This window comes from Mus pahari, chromosome 5, assembly GCF_900095145.1.
Source record: "Mus pahari chromosome 5, PAHARI_EIJ_v1.1, whole genome shotgun sequence".
Classification (NCBI taxonomy): Eukaryota; Metazoa; Chordata; class Mammalia; order Rodentia; family Muridae; genus Mus; species Mus pahari.
Window position 1 is genome coordinate 3,147,585 of NC_034594.1, and position 24,518 is coordinate 3,172,102.

At 38.8% G+C, this 24,518-nt stretch overlaps 1 protein-coding gene across 1 annotated transcript in view; it reads right to left on the minus strand.

The window, feature by feature from the left end:
• Nucleotides 1-24,518, minus strand: part of Kcnq5 (potassium voltage-gated channel subfamily Q member 5) — a 572,009-nt gene that overhangs the window by 147,573 nt on the left and 399,918 nt on the right. The window contains exon 3 of the mRNA XM_021197422.2: nt 12,994-13,120. Coding sequence (XP_021053081.1) covers nt 12,994-13,120 — 127 coding nt within the window. The remainder of the gene's footprint in view (nt 1-12,993; nt 13,121-24,518) is intronic.

Genomic DNA, 24,518 nt, shown 5'->3' on the forward strand with positions numbered 1-24,518 from the left:
TGTGTGTGAGTCTCTGTGTGTGTGAGTCTCTGTGTGTGAGTCTCTGTGTGTGTGTGAGGCTCTGTGTGTGTGAGTCTCTGTGTGTGAGTCTCTGTGTGTGTGAGTCTCTGTGTGTGTGAGTCTCTGTGTGTGTGGTTGTGGGGAGATCCTAAAGCTTACTGGAAACAGGTGACCCTACAATCTGGGATTCCCTTCTAAGGGGCCGAAGACCACCTCACAGAGCTCCAACCACTCAGGAGCTACACATTCCTTGTAACTAGATATGGAAAAGCATCATGGAGAAATATTTCAAAAATAGTTTCAGATGTGTGCATTTTAACAGAAAATAGTCCAGGAAACCACAGAAATTTTTTAGGAGAAGAATTCTGAAGGCACAAGATGTCAATGTCCTAAGGATTAGCTACAGCATTTTGATGTCCAAATTCCCAGAATAGATTTGGAGTCTGTAGTGGGGGCTAACAGCAAATATTTGAAATGTTTTGTAAAAGGCAGAAGTAGAAAAAGAAAAAAAAATGAGATAAATAAAGGCAAAAACCCAAAAAACAAAACCTGGACAGTATAGGATTAAAACTGCTAGTATAAGAATCTACAATTACAATGTATGTAAAACAAGTGCTTTGGTAAACAGAATAATCACATTCGCATGGCCAAACAAGAGACAGCTCCAGGATGTAAGTAAAGGTGTCACTCTCCCTCGTGCATTGCAGTCACTCACTGTACTCTCCCTTAAACTTGTTCACAGCAGTGGGTTAGTGGCACAGTGCCTGAGAGAATGTTTTACCATGGTGGGCGGGGCGATCTTCTACACTTGTTGCCTTCCAGTGACAGCTCCCAAGCATTTCAATTCAGAAAGTGCATCTTGAATTTGACTTGAAACCTCTAGGACGTGGGTTTAGGGCTAGGTATGTAGATAGTTTAGGGCCAGTTTAGACAGCTACACGTTGTCCATACTTAGAAGGATGAAGAGAGTTGGTTGAAGAGACTATGGAATGTAAGGATAATTGTGCTGAGGGATGCTACGAAGGAGAGTTGCCCAGGGAACCTTGCAGGGACAATTATCCTTGTTAAGACTCCCAGGTCCAGCCAGGGTAAACTAGTTTCAAAAGACAGTCCACTTAATGCAAAATTCTTTAGCTACTGCACACTGTCCTTGAAGCAACTGCATCTAATGGTCTACAGGATTAAAAAAAATAACTAGCTTCTTTCCTCCTCTATCCCTCTCTTAAAGCAAAGTTTATTCTTACTTAGCATACATGAACTCTCAAATCTAGGACTACAATATTGATGAAAGCTTGCAGAGGAAATAATAAAACGTATTCCAAGAGGTCTTAGTGAACAGGCAATAGAAACCTTGTTCTATTTATGTTGACTGACCTGGGTCTGGTAGGAGGGTACTTTGAACCCACCATGCTCATAATTTATCATGTCAGCTACTGCTTAGATGCCTGACATGCAACAATGCTCTTTATACCTGCCATCTGATTTTTTTCCTTCAGCATCTCCTGGAAGTTCTTTGAAAAACTCTGAAATTCCAAGTTTAAAATCCATTTAACATTATGGATGCTAAACTAAAGCAAATCACAAAATACCTTTTAGAATATGGTTTAAGAGTTAGAGGCACTATTATATGCTTCTTTAGCTTCATAATGAGAGCACTTACATAGAAATCCTATGGCAAGTTATCCTTTGCATAGTCCATGATAATGACAAATGCCTACAACGGAAGATTCTGTACCACCACGCTTTCTGTGGACCAATCTGCCCACTGCAGTACTGCTGGGCATAGAAAATAACAGTCGGCATTTAGAGCATCCTTGCTGTGAGCCAAAGAGCCGTGCTTGTTATTTAGCCTGTGGATGCTATATATATTTATGGAATTTTAGTGTCATTATGATGTAAAGAGGTGCATGATGAGAATTTTCCCTCTCTCAGTAAATCTTTGCTTGCACAATGTCTTCAGGTGAACATTTTTACTCTTCTTTACGTCGAGAGCTCTTCTTATTTTTTTATTCAGATGCATAAATACTTATATTATGCCTATGTTGTTTACATTTAATGCAGGTTGGCAGTACAGACAGACGTCAAGTGTGTTTTATCATGGGGACATTCCCTAGTTGATTTAGCTGAAGATTAGTAGTGAAGATATTACTAGGAAATTCAGCTCATGGGTAGAGAATAGACGCTATGTTATTTAAACAAGTATGGATGTTTTTCAAAAGTGACACTACTTAGCAATCCTGTGGTGTGTGTGTGCTTGATTCAGTCATGTGGAATATGTCTGGTGGAGTCGAAGATTCCTGTCATTCTGGTAGCTAAGAGAATATGACCATACACATTTCTTCCTCAGGAGTGTGACAGTGTGTTTATACAAGAATATGACCATATGCTTTTCTTCCTCAGGAGTGTGAGACATACTTTTGTCCTCAGGAGTGTGACAGTGTGTTCATACTCTTCTTCCTCAGGAGTGTGACAGTGTGTTCATACTTTTCTTCCTCAGGAGTGTGACAGTGTGTTCATACTTTTCTTTCAGCAGATTTGGGTCATTGCCTCTTTCTCAACCTTGATTGTGTATTGAGATGCCAGAATCTCCTTGACTTCTGTGTTCCTTCTATCTTAAGGTGATCAGTTTTTTGTCTTTGGTAGGAGGTATACATATTTTTTCTTGGTGTTTCCTATAGTTGCTTTTATTTTTGATTGATGTGTCATGCAACATTCTTTGTTGGTGTTGTCTCTATTTGTAATCATGGTTAGAAAATGAATAAAAACAAATTATTAAAAAGGAAGGATTCTGAACTTTCAAGATCATAGAGACTTCTATATTTGTTTCCTACTTTTTATTTTCCCTGTTTGTTTTACATCTTGACTGGGAATTTATCTTAAATAAGACAGACATGGATCTAACATGAGCTTTTCCTACATGAGCAGCTAGTTGTTGCATCATGGAAAAGGTAACTCAGTAGTCAAAAATCCATGAATCTGATCACCCACTGATGTTTTACTGGGGAAAAAAATACTTTCTGATTTGTTATAATAAAAAAGCCACTGGAAAAAGTAAGGGGGATTTTGAAGAAATGTTAGTCTTGGGTACAAGACATGGGGAATCCTATAAGAGAGGCTTTGGATTAAGGAGAACAAATAAACTTTCTGTAAGTCACACAAAAACTGTGATTACTAGACCCAACTATCTATATGGAACATTGGTAGAAGTTTTAAATGTGTTAGTCTGAAGGAGCAATAAATGTCATTTATCTCAGCCAAGATGTAATTTACACCCATGAATATATATCTTAAAAAGAATAGCCACATTTTGAAAAACATATTTTTTTTCTGGTAAAGTTATACAAAAACATTTACTACATACCCCAGTAATTTCTAGAGAAATAATATGTTCACATAAAAACTAGTACAAGAATATTCATAAAAGCTTCATTGGTAATAGCTAAATAATAAACCAAATGAGTTCCTAAAGGGAAATGAATAAACAAATTGTGGTACAACTATCTCACAGGATATATTATTCAGTACTAAAAATGGATGGATTATTGAAGACCGGTGCCCTCACTTTGAGTGAAGGAAAGTGTGTTTCTAGAGCTTGCAATTGTGTATGAGTATAGTGCTAATTTCCAGGGATAGGAAAATGAAAGTGAGGGAGCTCTGACCTGCAGATCATAGAGGTATGATCTGAGGGAAGGAGTGACTCTAAAAGCTCAATGCTCAAGGTCACAGGCCATGTTTCTATTGACTGTGTAATGGTACATAACTCTGTCCATATGATAACAATGTATAGGGACATACATATACAAAGCCATGCATGTAAAAACTAGTGAAATCTGAATCAGGTCAGTTAACAGTAGGCATTCATGTTGGTTTTCTGTTGGAGGATGTCAGAGAGAGGGTACATTCTAACATGGAGATTTGTAAGAAGGACTCAAATTATTTCTATGTATGTTTGGGGTGGGGGGAAAGCCAGACTGTAGACTAAATGTTTAGAAAAAGAATTGTCTCTGATCTGATACTTATAAGTATTTACTTTTTGACTTTATATAATGTCTTCAAGGAGAAGGAGGAGGACGAAGAGGAAGAGGAGGAGGAGAGGGAGGAGGAGGGGGAGGGAGATTAAGGGATTAAGCCTCATCATACATTTTATTAATTTGGCCCTATGCTGTGTATACATGGCACAAGGGATAATGAAGTGTCATCAAGTCAGGACTTAAGCAGATGCCCTACCCCAGCTCTTTGGTATATGGTGTAGGAAAGCTCCTAACCCAAGTCCCAGCTTATTTGATGCCATAACGTTTGCATCAAATCCCTACTCACTTTAGTACAATTTTTGTAGGAATTACACAAAATAACTTTCATCTATGATTTATGATTAAAACCATAGTTTTATCCCTGTTGATGTAATAGCAGGCAGCTCAGTCACTAATCTTTTACTATGTTCAATTTCAATGGCAAATTTCTATTTAAATCAAGCTCCCATGATACTGTCCCTTCTCTAATGTACAAGCAGGAAACACAAAAGTGTATGTACTGTATTTATATTTACAGGGAAAAGGCCATCAGAAACAAAAATGAGAAAGCTCACACTCATCATCTGAGAGCTGAGCACACATGCACTTTTCCTTTTATGATGTGGAGATTTTTGTAATTTTTTATTATTTTATTTTTAAAATATTCATATATTATTTTTATTATTAATTTTATGTGTATGGGTGTTTTGCCCGCATGTATGTCTATATACCACATGCATATTTGGTGCCTGCTGTGGCCAGAAGAGGGAGGGGTCCAGATCCCTGGGAACTACATTTTCAGACAGCTGTGGGCTACATTGTGTATGCTGGGAATAGAATGTGGGTCCTCTGAAAGAGCAGCCAGTACTTCTGAGTCATCCTTTCAGGCCCTGCTCTCCTTTTTAAGCCCTCTCTGTTTCTCTCTTTCTCTCTCTCTGTTTCTCTCTGTCTCTTTCTGTCTCTCTCTGTCTTCTCTGTGTCTCTGTGTCTGTCTGTCTGTCTGTCTGTCTGTCTGTCTGTCTGTCTGTCTGTCTGTCTGTCTGTCTCTCTCTCGTGTGTGTGTGTGTGTGTGTGTGTGTGTGTGTGTGTGTGTGCATCAGATCCCTTGGAGCTGGCATTATAGACAGTTGTGAGATAGCCCACGCGAGTGCTGAGTGGACTTCAGTTTTCTTCGGGAGCAGCAAGTACTCTTACCACAGAGACGTTTCTCAAGCACCCGTGTTTGTGTTTCTTTGATTTACATTTAATTTTTTAAAATAAAAATATGATTACACCATTTCCCCTTTCCCTTTCTTTCCTCCAGCTTCTCCCTTGAGTATACCACTCCCTGTTCTCTCTCAAATCCCAAGCTCTGTGGCTTCCTTTTCTTTAACTGTCAATTTGTATATTTTTGTGTGATACACATACACACACACAATTTAGTAAGTGTGGGTGTTTTGACTGTATGTATGTTTATATACCACACGCCACACGCACACGCGTGAGTATGCATGTGTGTGTGTTTGCGTTTGTGTGTGTGTGTGTGTGTGCATAGTTCATAAAAAGATACATGTAGCCGCTTTGTATTTGTAGCTGGAGGGATCTTGCCTAAAGAAGAACATTTCTCTCACTCTCAGCACTTGTGGTTGTCTGCGGTTGGCACTCCGTGAGATTCCCTCTTTGCACTCAGTGTGTCTACTGGTGTTGTCTTTGCTCAGTGCTTGTTTAGGCAGCCATATTGATGTGACTTCATGGGGGTAGCTTCCCTTACTTCTCTTGGAGACTTATTCTTTTTGATCTCAGAGTCTTCCTGCCCAGCCCCGACCAACCCATTTATAACACAACTGCATGCTTATGTGTTTAATCATAGTCACAAAGAGAAGGATTCTGGGACATTTTCAAGCACAAACTTTGCTTATGTTTCAGTGTGAGAAAAACTAAGAAGTTCTTTCCCAGTGCTAACGAGTGGAGAATAAATTGCTACTGTTGAACACCTTCTAGGACAAGCTGAAAACCTGGACCCCAAAAGAAAGCCACTAATCTATGTAACATAATCTTCCACTAATCCATTAATAAATTATTTTCCCTGCTCCTTCCTTATTCTTCCATGTGTAGATTAAACGGATTACACTGTAATTAAATTTGACTCTCACAAAAGGCAGTGTTTCAGAGCAGTGAGCTGTTGGGAAGCCAGTTTTCTATTTCTAGTTTCAGTGATGCCTTACAGCTGAGGACAAAGCATCCCCTCTTCAGGGTGTCTCATTTTTTCCACCTATAGAGTGAGATAAACAATGTCTCAGAGGGATATAGTTCTGCTTTTTCAGTGCCATATTCTAGCAGGGCTCCAGATTCCTTTATAGAAGGGTTCTCTTTGCAGAAGTAAAGGTATATTTATATTGTTGCGATTCTTAATAGTCACAAAGACTCAAAATCGATTTGTAAATGCCTCCTACTAGATATTGCATTATCTACATTCGTAAAGACTGCAATCAGCTGTGCCCCCAAGTCTCCCTGTGATATTTATTAAAAATTAAAGGAAACACATTGCAAAGACATACCGCGGAACATTTTCAAAGCCACGTGTAGCAGTCTAACTGCAGGACTTCCACTGAAGTTAATGGGACTCATACTGGTAAATTCTAAGCACCACTTTGAAATTTACCCCATAGTGACAGTTTAATGCTTCTTATTGATCGTAACTTTCCAGATAACATCTTGAGGCAAAAGGGACTACTTCTCAAAGGAAAGAAATAATCTTTAATGAAATAAATCTGCAGTGCAATTATGGTAATGAATGAGTCTGGGGGCACAGTCATCCAGAATGAAAACTTCCAGGAACTGTTTGTTAGTGACAGCTGCAAAGGCTGCTGTAACAAGTTTCCATCATGTCATAATTTCAGTTGCACACAGAAAACAATGCATTTTTTTCTTTTATTTTTTTTTTGTTTTTGTTTTTTGTTTGTTTGTTTGTTTTTTCGAGACAGGGTTTCTCTGTATAGCCCTCGCTGTCCTGGAACTCACTTTGTAGACCAGGCTGGCCTCAAACTCAGAAATCTGCCTGCCTCTGCCTCCCAAGTGCTGGGATTAAAAGCGTGTGCCACCATGCTCGGCTGCATCTCCTTTTTAAAGTAGAGATTACATGTTCACAAGGGCAGGGGCTTACATACATGGAAAAGTCATAGATTGCTACTTTACAATATATATATATATATATATATATATATATATGATGCAAAGCTCTAGTAGACATAGATGACTAAAAGACCCAGTCAAACGCTAGACATCTTTAACCCAGAAATTCATGTTAGTTCTGAAGTCCCCAAGTTCTTTGCATGTGTCCAGTTTTGAGAAGCTGCCATGTATAGAGCAGTGGTTCTCAACCTTCTTAATGCTCTGACACTTAAATATAGTTCCTCATGTCATGGTGACCAGCAACCATAAAGTTATTCCCTTGCTACTTCAGGATTGTAATGTTGCCACTGTTAGGAATTGTGACGTAAATCTATGATACACGGGATATCTGATACATGATCCCTGTGAGGGTTCAGATCCAGAGGTTGAGAACTGCTGTTCTAAAGATTGTGACTTTTGCCCATCTCTGCCATCTTTTCTTCCAATTGTCTTTACTGGACTTGACTTACAGTCACAACACACAATGCCTCCTGCCCAAGCCAAGCTCATAAGATCTGAGGAAATTTTCAAATATTCTTCCTTGGATTGGAAAGGTATGTGCCCAAATATTTTCAAGACTGATTCCTTTTAGAAAAATATGATCGACTCAGTATTCTACTACTTGGAAAGACTTTTTCTTGGACTGCACGATCTAAAATATCTCCCCTCTGTTCTATATGTTTCTATTCTCATCACCCAGAGCTCATCACCCATTTACGTATATATGTGCATATGTGTATATGTATGCATGTGTATATATATATATATATTTTTTTTTCTGGATGACTAAATTTCAAAACTTAGGTGATCTTGGTGCCTTTGTCTTACAGAGTGAATCATGACAGTCCATATCATGCTTTTCAGAACTTGGCAATGTTCTATTGGCTTTCCCCTTCCTAAGGATATATAAGACTTAACTCTTACAACCAGGGACTATTTTTATGCATATTTGCATCTTTTGCACTTAGAGTGTGCGGGCCACATATGTATTCTATCTTTGAATATTTTTCTTATAGAACAGGAAATAGGAACAATGACAGTAAAACATATCACTGGGGTCTACTAAAGTTTATCGAAGAAATGAGGGACAGTCTTCAGTTTTTCATTTCTCTCTAAGAATTCATTTTGTATGGTCAAGTACTGTAGCCTTTTACTCTTCCATATCAGTCAGGTTTGCATACCACAGTATTATCTAAACGATGACTACCATACTGTTACTGAACAGTTGGAAGCATCCCCGTGAGGGAGATGACTTACCCTAGAATTTGCAAAATATTTTTTTAAAGATTTATTTTTTAATTTTATTTATATGAATACACTGTAGCTGTCTTCAGACAAACCAGAAGAAGGCATCAGATCCCATTACAGATGGTGGTGAGCCACCACTTGGTTGCTGGGAAATAAACTCAGGACCTCTAGGAGAAGAGTCAGTGCTCTTAACTGCTGAGCCATCTCTCTAGTCTGAAAAATATATTTTTTTACAAACAAATAAACAAAAAAAGAACTACTTATTTCTAATTCGCAAGTCTCAGTAACCCTCAGAATGACACTGCATAGAGTATAAGAAGTAAATACTAGGCACAGAAGTTTATTTATCCCCTAATTTCTCCTTCAAGTTAGAAAGCAGCAATGGATGTAGTTGTTAAAAATAAAACTAATGTTATTAATGTCATCTTATAAACTCTGGCTATTTGAATTTCCAATGCCAGAAGTCATTAGTTGGTGCCAGTGGTCAAAGTTCAATCAAGTTTAATTTTAAATTGTCAGGAAACAATGAACAAGGGATTTTTTTTTCTTTCTAGAGTAAAATCATTGGAAAAGAATCCTATTTTTTGATCGAGGAGAAAGTGGGGAAAAGCCTCGAAGATATGGACACAGGGAAAAAATTTCTCAACAGAACACATATAGGCAGGCAAAATATCCAAACACATAAAATAAGATAGTAATAAAAAATTAAAAAGTATAATATAATACTTGAGTAGGATTAGTAATATAATACTTATAAGGAACTTGAGGTAGCATGCAGCAGGCCTCCATAAATAATGCTACTAGAAAGTAATAGTATTTGATTAACTAGGTTTCAACTGTCCCCGGTTGACCCTCGGATAGAATGTGTGTGTCACAGAAGAGCATGGACACTTAGTTGAGAGAAGTTGCAGAATGCATGACTGTTAGGCAATACCCTGTGAGAAAAACTTCTACAAAAGGGGATTAAAAAGCTTTGAAGGTACTGAAAATGACTCAGGTCAGAACAGGTCTATTCCAGTAAAAGGTGGGGAAGGCAGAGAAGCAGAAAAGAAAAATCTTCAGTTTGCAAGCCAGTGGTAGTTCAGAGTCTCTGTTCTAACTTGTGAACGCATTAACAACTTGCCTTATAATATGAGGAAATCACAGATGTGTCTTAATAGCCTTAGCCATGTGGTTGATCTAATAAAGTCTTCTAGTTTTCTTTTAGCCAAGTAAGAAGTCAGCTATGTTTTCTAAAAGCAAGCAAACCAAACCGAACCGAACCAAACCAAACCGAACCAAACCACCACCATTACCAACAAAACACTTGCTGGCACTCTCCCAAGGAGCTGTTATTACAAGTGAAAGACAGACATGCTTAGTTTACAGGAAACATCTGAGCTGTGGTTAACCCTCTTCAAATTCTCTGCTGGAGGTACCACAGGAAACTGTTAAAACAGTGATAGGAAATCAATCTACATTTAAAATCAAATATAGATCCAAGATTATTAACAGGCTAGCATTTTCTGCTTCACTGAAACACATTTGAAGACTGAAAAAAAAAATAGAGCCCTGTTCTGACTGTTTTTAAAAGTAGTCACTCAGGAATCCAAAAATAGCCACCATTTGAAGTTGAGACTGCCTGACACATCAGGCTCATTACTGTGATCTAAGTACCAGCCTTTTTGGTACTATTTACAATTCTCCAGTAGGCCATTAAGAGAAGCTGGGTAAAAATGAATGGCTGTGATACCAGTCTCCTTGCTATAGAAGGAGGCATTTATGATAAGTTATAGAAAATTTGTAAGGACGCCAACCCAGGTAGTTACTACAAATGTGCTTAACTCTCAGAGGCCTGACTGCAGGGATTGACCTCTGGAGGAAGGTTGTCACAGCAGAGTCTTAGGAATGGAGCTGGTTGAACATGTAGAGTAAAGGAAAGGTTTTGCCATTCTAGATCTAATATTACCAAGTTTCAAAGGAAGCCATCAAAACTAAGCAAAATATTCAAAACAGCGAAGAAAGAAAGATTTGATTTTTAAAAATTGTACAAGTTGTTTTTCTTAGAGGGTTAAATATTTATAATATGTTTTCCGAACACAAGTGCACAATGACGATATAAATATAAATATAAATACCAGTCTCTGGAATCAGTGCACAGGGCCTCTATCAAATGGTATTCCAATGGTAAATAAGAATTAGTACTATTCAAGATCTGACCATGTTTGTAGCTTTTGTCTGCTTTCAATGAGAAATGTCTTCATTGCTGTGTGTTTTAGTTGGCTTATAATTGCTCTGACCAACACTGACCACAACCACAAACAACTTGGAGATGAAAGGCTTTGCTTGGCATTATAACTCCCAGTTCACAATTCATCACTGGGGGAACTCAGGGCCTGAACTCAGAGCAGGCACAGCGGTAAGAACCATGGAAGAACTATATTTCCTAGCTTGCTCTCTTACTTAGTCTTAGCTTGTTTTCTGATACAGTGCAGGTCTACCAGCCCAGGGGCAGTATTTCCCACAGTGGGCTGGGTCTCCCGCATCAAACATTGATCAAGATAATGCCCCACAGATTGCCATAGGCCAATCAGATTGAAGTGATCCCCAGTAGATACCATCAGATAACTTGGCTGTGTCAAGTTGGTAGACAAAGCTGAGCATGCCTAGAGAAAGCATCTCCAACTTGGAAGGCATAACAGGTGGGCTGTCAACCTCTTCACATTCTGTTCTTAAATGTTCAAGATATCAAAAAAAATTTGGCATATTCAGAGTGCCCAACATTTCAAATATATGAAATATTAATAAGTTTTGGTGTGTTTTAGACTCTTTCATGCTCAGAAACCACATCACAAATAGGGAAGAAAAGTACAATATCCCCTTTTGCATTTAGCAGTGTAGATTTGGTTGAACAAGGGGACCATAGACCTGATTTCATCATTTTTAGCAGTTTACACAGCATACTTATGGACCCCTACAGAGATCTAGGAAGGGTCTCAAGAATAATGGGGTATGGCCCTTGCCTTCAGTAGGTGACATTTGATTCATGTGTGTGGGATAAATCCAGGGATCTAATATCAATAATCCACATTTGAATATACTCCAGTATTACATCAATTATATTGAAACACAGATCCAACTGTCACATAGACATTAAACAGAAATTCCCCCAAAGTTAACAAAACCCAAGTTATGCAGATATTAAATCTACACGGTCACCATTGATAGGTGCGCCCAGGCAAGTAGGACGGTGGAGAACAGCAGATTACTTTCAAAGAAAGACCTTCAGCCATCTGAGGCAGACAGAACGATGAAAAGGCTACTGTGTGTTGATGCTTCCATGGCTGGAAAGAGTTATCAAGAGGCAGCAGGCATTTAGGAAAGAACTTTTTTTCTAGCTTGAAGAACAGAAATACATGGGCATTGCCTTTGGAACTGGGATACAACCAACTTTTAATTGGTTTTAAAATCTGGATTGGAACATTCCTACAGTCATCCATGAACTGACCTTATATTGTAAAAGTTGAGGGAGTCTTGGCCAACTACCTGCCTTGTGAGTTGTTCTGGTTGGGTTTTTCATGGAAGTCCTTGTTTGGCAAGTAGTTTCACATCACGTGATAATCTTCCCTAACCTTGTTTGAGTAGAGAGTTCAGAATGAAAATATCTCTTCGTGTGGTGGTGGGGTGAGGTCAGATGTTCAATGACTTGATCTGTGGGGCTGTGAACTGCTGCCTGCTTTTCTCTGTACCTTAACATGATGGTTTCCAAAAAGAAAAGAAGTGTAACTTTGTAGATGAGAGAAGTTGGTGTTAGCAGTGCTTGCAGAGGGGGCGACTCTTCTCCTGGAAAACACTGGACTGCTCTCACCATGGGGAGCAGGATTAAGTGTTGAGATCAAGGATCAACAATTCCTAACTCCCCAAACAAGAGGGTAAACTATCCTGTATAGTAAACCTGACTTTCTCAGCTTGGAAATAATTGGAGTAAACTTTACTCAAGAACTTCCAGCGTTTTGGATCTGAATGTTTGCCCAGCAAGTGAGAAGGGCAAAAGAACAGGAAAGGCAAATTTAGCTGTCTAATAATCGCTTTGATATGCAGAGTTTTCAGTTTTCTGATATGATTTTAAATAATCTTACTGAGAAGTGCCAGGTCATAACTCCACAGGACTCTACAACATTTTCATCAGGAGACATCATTTCAAATGGAGTCTTAACAGAATGGAGTCCATCCAGGAAGTACTGAAGCTAAGGGCAACATGGAAAGGCACTATTTGTTTTAGAACTGTGGGGTGAGGGTGGGAGAAATCATATTTTAGAATGTAGAACTCATGGTCAGATTTAAAATTTCCAGAGCAGAAGCCACACTTGTGCTGTCAACGTATGCCAGAGGGTAAGTGTTAGTAGGGATAATGTATTGATGCCCATTTGAAACATTTGAGTATAATCTGGTGGCATACTGCAGAGCTAATCAGCAGAGGCACACATGCACACATACAACACACACACACACATACACACACACACACATACACACACACACAGAGGGAGGGAGGGAGGGAGGGAAGGAGAGAGAGAGAGAGAGAGAGAGAGACTTTGAAACTCACCTATTACACAGAAAGGCTTTCGCGCAAACCTCAATCTTCCTTGCCATCCTCTATAACGACAACAGCAACCTGCAGACCAGATTCGAATGATGAACTCCAAGCCAAAGACAACGATCATCACGAACTCCTAAGATACCAGAATAGACATGTCAGAGAGAAGCATTGTAGAGTAACAACCAACTCTAAGATGCTGTGTGAATATTTCTGAACCTTTAGGGCCTGTGCTTGGCACATCTAGTTGATGTGTAAAGAACATCTTTTCTCCACAAAACCAGTATGAAGATTACTGAAGTCTCCTATTTTCTGTGTCTTGTCTCCTATTGTAGGGTGTGTGTCTCCTCAAGTCTCTAACAGTGTGAAAGTGTCAGTTTTAATAGGGAACATGCAGGTGGAGTAGCAATGTTTTCTCACTAGGGATATGGAGTGTAGCTGGCTTTAGCTTCTTGGTTACATGAAATAAAAAATGAACCCAGAAATACAATGGCAAGCCCTAGAGACATAGAGCTTCATGGTGCTGCATGGAATGACATAATCCCTAAACCATACTTCATTCCTCCCTAGAATAGGGAACAAAATACCCATGGAAGGAGTTACAGAGACAAAGTTTGGAGCTAAGATGAAAGGATGGCCCATCCAGAGACTACCTCACTTGGGGATCCATCTCATAATCAGCCAACAAACACAGACACTATTGCAAATGCCAGCAAGATTTTGCTGAAAGGACACTGATATAGCTGTCTCTTGTGAGGCCATGCCAGTGCCTGGCAAATACAGAAGTGGATGCTCACAGTCATTTATAGGATAGAACACAGAGACCCCAATGGAGCAGCTAGAGAAAGTACCCAAGGAGCTGAAGGTGTCTGCAACCCTATAGGTGGAACAACAATATGCACTAACCAGTACCCCCAGAGCTCGTGTCTCTAGCTGCACATGTAGCAGAAGATGGCCTAGTCGGCCATCATTGGGAAGAGAGGCCCCTCAGTCTTGCAAACTTTATATGCCCCAGTACAGAGGAACACCAGGGCCAAGAAGTGGGAGTGAGTGGGTAGAGGAGCAGGGCAGGGGGAGGGTATAGGGGACTTTTGGGATAGCATTTGAAATGTAAATGAAGAAAATATCTAATAATTTTTTTTTTAAAAGAGTTGGTCTCAGAGGATAAGAAGTAGGTTTTAGGAGTGTTCAGCCTTTTGTCACAGTGCCAGACTCCTCTTAAAACACAGGCAGTTTCAGAAGAATAACTATGTATGTGTGGATGTATGTGCGTGCGTGTCCCATCCATCCGATGTCTGTCAGAAGCGGGACCTAGAATCCTCCAGCTCTGAAACTGGTGAATGACTGTGCTGCCCTTTGGCCACAGCTGCTGAGAAACAACACCTGCTTCAGCAGAGTGACTTGGAGACCATTCAGGAAGAGCTGCGAGTTAACCCCAGGGAAAGGCCAAAGATAGCAGCTCTTAAACAAGCAGTCACAGAATGAAAAAGGCAGGGAACTTGCAAAAGAAAATCATTCTGGAGTAAGGCTTGCAGAGTCATTTGTCCCTACAGGGACAGATCCCCTGTTTATTAAAGTTGGCTTGTTTGAAGACAGGATTGTCCTTATTTATAATATAGATGATGCATATTATTCAGCTTTATTATAAGGAATAGATTATAAAATTAACTCCTGGTTTTTATATAAGCTGCCTAATATCGCAGAATTATAGATTAAAATATTATAATTTAAATATATTAAATTATAGATTATATATTAAAGTTTCAATCCATTTTCCATTTGTTACCAAATTCATGAAAACTAGACTTTTGTACATGTGTTATGCAAATATGTCTTTAGAGCATGCTCTAGTATAAAATGCCTGCTTAGCTAAACTTGTGCCCAACAAAGTTTATTAGCAGACCCCACCATTACTCATTCCCTGGGAGCCTTCTTCTGTCATGAATGTTAGAACTCCAGTTGTGAGAGATTGTATTGTACAGGAAACTCTCCCCACAAATCCTGATATGTGTCCTCATCCTGCAAACACAGCTATGTAATGATGCTATGTCTCCGGTAAATAGATAACACCAATAGATAAAAGAACATTGTTCTTAAGAAGAGAAATGCTAAAGTCACTGCCCCATTTCTATGCCTCAGTAAGGAAGTATAACATATGTCTATAAGGTCTTTATTTAATTCCCATTGCTCAGGAATATGACCATATGCTTTATGATTTTGTTTTGTTTTTAAAAGAGATTAGGGAAAAATGATAGGATGCTTTCCTTACAAAGCAAAAACTGGTATAATTGAGAAGAGAACAAAGAAAAAAACACATGATCATATTTGGGGGCATCACCAGCCCCTTTTCTCTGAAGCACTAGAACAGAACTTGTAGACACAAAGTCAGCAATTCTAATGAATATCCGAATAAGAACAGAAATGGGATCTAGATAGAGATTTGCATCTCCCATAAATGCAACAGAATTTGAATTTTTATGTTAAAAACAGCTTGATGTAATTCTTTTCTTCATTTACAAAAGTTCAAGATAGAGCACATTCTAAGCTATCAGCAACCTTCAGTATTGTAAAGAATAAACCTGTGTGGACTGTGCTGCCAAATTATAAGGGAATTCGCTTATAAATCAATAGTAAAAAGACAAGCAAACTCTAAAAATGTAAAAAGAATTAAAATATACTTTTATGTATTTTATTAGTTAAAATCTCAATGAAAATTACAAAAAATAACTGAAAGAGAATGAAAATACAAAAAATAACTGAAAGAGAATGAAAATACAACCTATCAGAATGTACAGGTAAACCACAGCAGTGAATAGAACAGAAGAATAAAATTGGCACAAACAATGCAATATATATATATATATATATGAAAGTAATAAAGTAATAATAAAAAATTAAACAAATTTCACAAAACAAAAAGCTGATTTCTATGAAAAAATAAAACAATAACATTAATAAATCTTTTGTAGGCTGGTAGAGACCACCCATCTCACAAATGTAATAGAGGATGTCACCATAGACATGGCTGTGAAATATCAATAAGGAGTCTTTATGGATGTAGGTTCTGAAGGTAATGGAACACAATCCCACAGCAAACACCCTTATCCTCTGGCTCTTATAAGCTTTCCACCCCATCTTGTGCAGAGATGTTACCCAATCTTAGGTGTAGAAGTGTTTTGTAGTGTATCTGTAGTGTATTTGTACCGTATATGTAAAACATGAGTCCCACAACTCTACGTTTTGATTGGGTGTGGTGTTCTGCAGGGTTTCCATCTGTTGTAAAGAGACATTTTCTTGATGAGCATAAAGGTTACCCTTCCCTGTAGTTATTAAAACAAACGTTTAGAATCTACGTAGGGTCTCCCAGATCCCCGACTTCATTAGTGAGACAGGCTAACTCCATGCCAGGCTTCAGGAGTCAGCTTAGGACAGCTCAGGCAACTTGGCTTAAGAATTGGCAAGTCCAGGCAAGCCCAGGCAAGGCAAGCCCAGGCAAGGCAGTTTCTAGAAAAATGCCCCAGCGTCCAGCCCCCACACCCTGGTAATCACTTTCTAGCCTCCAAGCCCTAGTAATAGAATGTCCCTAGAGGTGGAGCAAGATATATAGGTCACCTACCCCAGAGTCCCCTAAAGTGCTTTAAATCAGGCCTGAGAGCTCACTTGGTTGTCTCTTTATTCTGGTAATAGGAGACCCCAGCATGCTAGACTTCTGCAGAATAAAACACTTTGTGCATTTACATACAATTTGAGTCTGGGGTATCATTCTTGGGCAAATCAAGGACCCTTACACTAGAACTGAGTAGTTAGCTAGTTTTCCAGTACTGGACATGATTCCCTTCTTGTTGAGTGAGTCTTAAGTTCAATTCGAGAGCTGTTGGTTACTGCCAAGGTATGTGTGCCACTACTGGACCCTTAGGGTTATTATGCTATGGTAGTCATTGTGTAGTTCATAGATGCAGAAAGTCTTAACAACACGTTTGGCTAAACATGAACTGAAAAAGATAAGGAAAAGCACATAAGGACTCAGTGCTGCACAAGGAACTACAGGTAAGAATGGGATGCTAAGAGTAGGAGGAATGCTCTTCCCCAGGGAGAGCATATCAATCTGTTTTCCAGTACCAAGTGATCAACCCTGAAACACACACGCCAGTACGTCTGAGCGTCTTTACAAATGTATCCATGTGCACATATATGCATATAACAACAATGAGAAAAGAGATCATGAATTTTAAAAAGGAGCAGATAGAGACATATGGGAGGGTTCGGAGAGGGGGAAGGGATGGAGAAAATCATGTATTTATATTATAATTTTTTTAAAAAATAAAAGAAGCAATTAAAAATGATAAAGAAGAAGAGTTAGGGGAAGGACTGAAGGAGTTGAACGGGATTGCAACCCCATAGGAAGAACAACAATATCAACTAACTGGACACTTCAGAGCTCCAAGGGACTAAACCACCAACCAACGAGTATACATGGAGGGAGCCAGGACTCCAGATACATAATGTACCAGAAGATGGCTTTATCTGACATCAATGGGAGGGGAGACCCTTGGTCCTGTGGAGGCTTGATGCCCCAGCACAGGGGGATGCTAGATTGGTGAGGCAGGAGTGGGTGGGTGGGTAGAAGATCGCCCTCATAGAGACAAATGGGAGGAGGGATGGAATGGTGAAGTTTGTTGATGGGAAACTGGGAAGAAGGATATCATTTGAAATGTAAATGTATCAAATGATTAATAAAAAATTTGAATGATAAAGAGATGCTAGGAATAATGGTGTGCTGATAAATTTGACAATTCTAAAAATTAAACAGAAGTCATGAAAACACAACAAAGAATAATCTGAATAGTTCTATAACCTATAAAAGATTGAATCCATAATTAAAAAACTTGAAAAAAACATGTCTAGGTCAAACAATTTCAATACTGAAACCAACCAAATAGAAAAGAGTCATGCTGGTTCCACATAACTTTTTATATACTACAGAAAACAACAACAAAAATTCCAATTTCACATAATTTTTGCAGAAGATACAAAGCACTCCTAATTATTATTTTTTGCCTATTGAGACAAGTTCTTTGTGGATAAACTATGTTGACTTGGAGCATATTGTGGATCCCAGGCTGACTTTAAATTTGTGACACCTGCTGTTCTACCTCCTGAATGCTGGGACTAGAGGTATGTGTCAACAGATTCCCTACACTTAATTCACTTTTTAAAGAAATGGCATTTTGCTATGGAGTCCAGACTGGCCTTGAATTTCTGGGCTAAAGCCATGTTCTTGCCGCATCTTTTGGGATAGCTTAGACTACTGGCATTCCAACTATACATGGCTAAAGTTAATTGAAAAGATAAACCAAAATTATGAACAAGTAGTATGTACAAGTAGTATTTTCATCCCTCATTAGATTAGATGCAAAAGTTCAATAAAATATCAGCAAACCGAACTCATTAGTATGTAAAATATATGCTAAGCAGGATTTATTTAAGGTATCTAAAGTTGGTTCAGTGTTTGAAACCAACTCAAAACTGCATTATTATATCAGCAAACTAAAGAAGATAAAAACTCACGTAAATATATCAATTAATTCAGGAAAAGCCTTTGGCATCTATTCCTTATAAAATCTCAGCAATTTAGAGAGGGTGACTAATATCATCAAGTCAATAAATATGATCTACAACCCCCCTGCAGTTAACATATTTAATGGTGAAAAACTGAATGCTATTATCTAAAATCAAAATGAGGCAAGATATCTACATTCATCCTTCTAATTAAAGATTTTACTATACATTGTAATGATTGGAACGAAGCAAATTAAGTAAATAAAAGATCCAGGTTAAGAAAGCCAAATAGAAATGGTCCGTACTAGTACTACCTGAGTACATGATTGTCTACAACACACACACACACACACACAGAGGGGGGAGAAGGCCTAGAGATCCTCGAGGTGATGGAAATGACTACAACCTAGATTGTTGCCATTAAGTATACAAGCCTCTACTTGTGATACATACAAACAAAGTCAAACTAGAGAAACTTGAATAAGACCCGAGAATTCTATCAATACTTTTGTCTTAGTTGTGATATTATATGACAGATTTTCCCTTTGAGGAAATGGGGTAAAGTGGACACAGGGTATGTTTACTGTTCGTTATAGCTACATGGAGCCTATGATTATGAAGATGAAATTTTCAGTGAAAATAAGTCACTGCTAGTGATCACACTATGGGGTAGTTTTCCAAGAAGGAATGTGTTCTTCATGCCCAGTTGGCTAGGATTCAACATCACCATGTGCGGGCAATGCACTCTCTAGGTCAGGTCAACTTCTTTGTAAGGTCTTCATATGTTATTTTCACATGAGCTACAGCTCTATTCAGTTGAAATGATCCAAATGACTTCAAATGGTCACACAGCATAATTGAAGTTAGAGGTAATTTTTTTTAACAGCTGTGAGATAGGTCCTCCTGCCTTACTGTCTGATCTTAGATTAAATCAGTTTTCACTTGTCTGAACTATATAGTCCACCACTTATTTAAATGATATTTAAATGACTGTGTTTAGGTTTGGGGATAATATTCAAAGCACTTGATCCCCTTGGAGAAAAGGTTATGGTAAAATTGATGTTGCTAATCCTGGAATGACCCTTCTCTACTGAAGCAACTAGCCGGTTGGCTTGGACAGTCTTCTGCAGAGCCACAGACAACGCTAGATATTTTTATTAGATATTTTCTTTATTTACATTTCAAATGCTATACCCTCCCCCCCACCCTGCTCCCCTACCCACCCACTCCCACTTCTTGGCCCTGGCGTTCCCCTGTGCTGGGTCATATAAAGTTTGCAAGACCAAGGGGCCTCTCTTCCCAATGATGGCCGATTAGGCCATCTTCTGCTACATATGCAGCTAGAGACACGAGCTCCGGGGGCACTGGTTAGTTCATATTGTTGTTCCACATATTATCTGTCTTGAAGGAGTTTTCCTGTTTCACCATTATTCAGCATATCCTTTTGGTAAACATAGGGCAGCTTTCTTAGTCTCCTTAAATAGAAAGGGCCAGTTAGAAGCCTCAATAGATAAAGGCACTTGTTACCAAGCTAGACAACAGGAGTCAATCCATAGGACTTGATGGAGGGAGAGAAATGACTATTTCTAGTTCTCAAATGATTTCCACTCATGTTCCCTGGGCACACATAACACACACTCTATTAATCTACTACCCACTCTTCTAATCTACCCCCCATACAAATAACCAACCAGATAACTTCATTTAAAAAAGAGTAAAGAAATGTGTATAAAAACCTAGACACCGAAGATGCATGCAGCAGCTAATCTTGATTTCTGTCTAATGGTCTTTGAGACTACCTATCACTAACTCTCCTTCCCAGATAATAAGGAAGTCTAGCCACATGGTACCTTTTTAGTGAACAAGATGATTTTTCAGTATATTTCTTGATATTTCCTGTCTATTCGTGAAGTTAGTCTGTTTACAAGTTACTCTTAAAATAGTTTTAGGTGCAGATTTATTTATTTATTTTTGGTACAAATTCAGGATTCCTAACAGCACATGTTGTAGTTGTTTTCTCATTAACTAACAGCATTGTTAATTAAAACAGCGACCTATTTCTAATTTACAAGCTGTCTGCTGTGACTATTAGTTACTTCTTTCTTGTTTTTCTGCTGTCAAATAGCTCTCTCTCTCTCTCTCTCTCTCTCTCTCTCTCTCTCTCTCTCTCTCTCTCTCTGTGTGTGTGTGTGTGTAGTTGAACTGCCAATGTTACAAACCTCTTGACATTTACACCAGTTCTTAAAGAGCTGTGGCTAATTAAACACACAAAATATACCTATTACTTCTATTGAGAGTATTACCTCCATCAGTTCTCAGCCACTTTCGTTCAGTTTCTTGTATGTGCGTGTATTTAAAGCAGTGCAAAGCTAGTGAGACAGCCTGCCTTGTCACATGATCCCAGCAGGAAAATCATTTGTGACATAAATGGTAAAGGAAAGCATTAGTTGGAAGGCTTACCGGTTACAGTCACCGTAGCACGGAAAATGCTACCAGAATCATACGCACTGAAAAGGTGACATGAAGATGTGGAAATGGCCATTTGCTTAAGCTGAGTAGGAAAATAAATAAACAAAATTATAATAATTTCTTGGAATTCTGCATCTTTGGAGAGTAGGAAAAATATTTTTTAAAGCATGTCTTCTAGGGCTGGAGAGGCGGTTCAGTAGTTAGGAACAGAAGTTAGTCTTTCAAAGGACTTGGGTTCAATTTCTAGCATACCTGTAACTTAATTAAAGGGGATCTGACTTTATTGACTTCTACAGGCACTGCACACACATGATCTGTTGACCTCTAAGCAGGCAGAACACCCCTACACATAAAATCATTAAAATAATTAAGAAAAGAAAATATGCCTATGGAATACTTCACAGAGCTCATCACATTCTGTTACCAACTTAGTTTTCAAATGTCTCCTTATTAAAATAATTAAAAATAATTAAGAAAAGAAAATATGCCTATGGAATACTTTGCAGAGCACATCACATACTGTTCCCAACTTAATTTTCAAATGTTTCCTTATTTTGGAGACACAAAGTATTCTTTCAACTATTAGTGAATTTGAGGAGAATTAGAGAAGCAAGATTTTGCTGAATAGAACAATTCCTTCTGGGTAGAAGACAAATGGATGCTTTCAAATCAGGTCCATGTGGTGGAGGTGGTGGTGAGCAGCCAACGGAACTTTCCAAAAGTGCTTAGCCTGTGGGAGGTGGTGTGTGGATGAGGACACAGCAGTCGAGTGGGGTACAGATGGAGAAGGTAAAAAGAGGTGTGAAGGGGCATCCATGCTTCCAGCCTTGGAAAATGAATGCTTCATTTAAACTCGAAAATGAGCTGCCTCGTTGGTTAAAAGGCTTGGGAAAGCACAGGAAAACTCGCCAGTCAGAAAACTACAGCGTCTGTCAATCATCTCTCTTTGGGGGTAATTAAGTTTGATATTTCTCTAAACATATTTTATCTTTTCAATCTTTTCACTTTCTGAAATCCGTCTCCTCTGGAAAGGAAAACGTGGAACCATGTCTATAAGACAAATTTTACATCAGGTTCTTTAGAGGGAAAAGTGAGAGACAGTTTTTTTCTCCTTATGTTGAGCATATTTAAGGTATAGCTCCCAAATGTCTTTAGTTTTGAAGGGAACAGAAATTCAAGATGACATTAGGGTAGTTCTTGAAGGCCAAACAGGAGCCTCTGTTTATTTGAGTCTCACTGAAGGCCCAGGCTGTGCTACGAGACTGGAAAAACCTTGAGAACTTTGAGTTGATGCTATTGTAATGTGCTTGTTGGTAGACCATGGAAACAGTAGGCTTAGGCCTTAGAGAACATGGCTTTCAGAGAGGAAAAAGACTATGTAGTGTTAGAGAGAAATAACATACTAATTACTGTCTTAGTTAGGGTTCGTTGCGCTGAAGAGACACCATAACCACAACAAATCCTATAAAAGAAAAAATTAAATTGGCGCTAGCTTACAGTTTTGGAGGTTTAGTCCATTACAGTCATGGTGGGAAATATGGTGGCATGCAGGCAGACATGGCACTAGAGAAGGAGCTGAGAGGCCTACATCTTGATCTACAGGTAACATAAGTAGATTGTGTCCCACACTGGGCATAGCTTGTGCATATAAGACCTCAAAGACCACCTCCACTGTGACACACTTCCTCCAACAAGGCCATACCTATGCTAACAAGACCACACCTCCTAATAGTGCCACTTCCTATGTGCCAAGACTCCATCACATGATTCTATAAGAAACATACCTATTCAAACCACTGTAATGATGTTTCTAAATCCCATGTCCTACTATTCATTATAGAACTTCCTTAAGGTACCAGAAGAAATCTTCATGAATTCTCAAATCACCTGACCCTCCTTCTGTCTCTCCATAAATTAGGAGCCATTTTGATTTAAAGCCTGTATTTTCTTCCTTTATCTTTTCTCATTGTTATTTTTCCATTATAAGCACCAAGGTGCATTTAATTACTTAGAATTACATATTGCCCCAATCACTATCGCATGCACTGCAGCTGTTAAAGAACTCCAGGCAAACTCTGTATCCTTGTATATTTTAGAGGGAAGAAAACACCCCCTTCTCTCTGTTCACACTACCTGTACACCTGTATGCACAAAAGCTTTCAGAACTTGATGTTAGGAAACAGCCAGTTAGACTCATGCAGACAAACAGAACAGGCAAAAACCAATGAATGCAAATCTGGAGGGGGAAAAAAGGGCCGGGGAAACAACTCAATGTGTAAAATGATTGTGCAAGAATGAAACCTTGAGAATAAAGCTCCGGAAACCACATAAATAGTGGGGGCATCAGTGTTCATTTGCAACCCCACTGCTTAGGGGAGTGTATATGCAGGCACATCATAGAAGCTCACTGGCCAGACAGTCTAGTAGAAGTGGTGATTTCTGGGTTTAGAGTGAGATGCGCTCAAAAATTAAGGTGGATTTGAGTAAGACATCCATTTATCATGGAGTGTTCCAAGATCTCTTGGCACAGTGTGCCATTGTGGGTCTCTGTGTTAGTTCACATATAATGCAAGAGAAAGCATCTCTAATGATGTTTGAGAGACACACGTTACCATGGGTATAGCAGAATATCATTAGGAGTCATTTTATTGCTATGTTCCTTTAGCAGAACAATAGTATTTCATTTTTCCCTATGCCCATGACCTATCAAGTCTCAGTTTCTTGAACATTATGAGGCATGAGTTCCATCTCATGGAGTGGACATTCGGTCCAATCAGAAAGGGTTTATTTCCATACTTTCACGTTTGTACAACTATTGAATCAATATATCATGTAAGCAGGTCACCACTGTAGATTACAGGGTTTGTAGCTGGGTTGGTTCTACCTTTCTCCTCTGGCAGCATAGAGTACCATGAACACTAATCAATAAGGTTGTTAGGTTCTAGTTAGGCACCAACTTGATTTTTCTGTGTTCAATGAAATATGTAAAAATGCCTCTCCTGAGAGCCCAGGGAGCTATGATGAAGAAGAGACAAAAAAATGTAAGAGCCAGAGAAGATACATGACTCCAAGAAAAAAAGGCATCTTCCAAACATAAGAGAACTGAAAAAACATCTGAATGCAAAGAGACTGTGGCACAGGGCCCGCCAAAGTTCCAGCCAGAGAGGGTCCCAGCACTGAGAGGGAAAAGTGGTCATGCACTCCCACACCTAATCAAGAAGCTAGCTTCAATGATATCTGTTTGCAAGGAAACAATTAGTTTTCTCTAATGGTGCTTCACTGGGTATGTTAACCATTGGGTACATGGACTCAATAGTACCTTTGTAGACTTTTGTCTGATAATATTTTGTTTGGACATTTTGTCTTATGTATTAGCTTGCTTATGTTAGGGATTCTGATTTTGTGTTTTCATGATATTCTCTTTTATTATTATTATTATTTTCTTTATTTACATTTCAAATGCTATCCCAAAAGTTTCCTATACCCCTCCCCCCCACCTCTGCTCC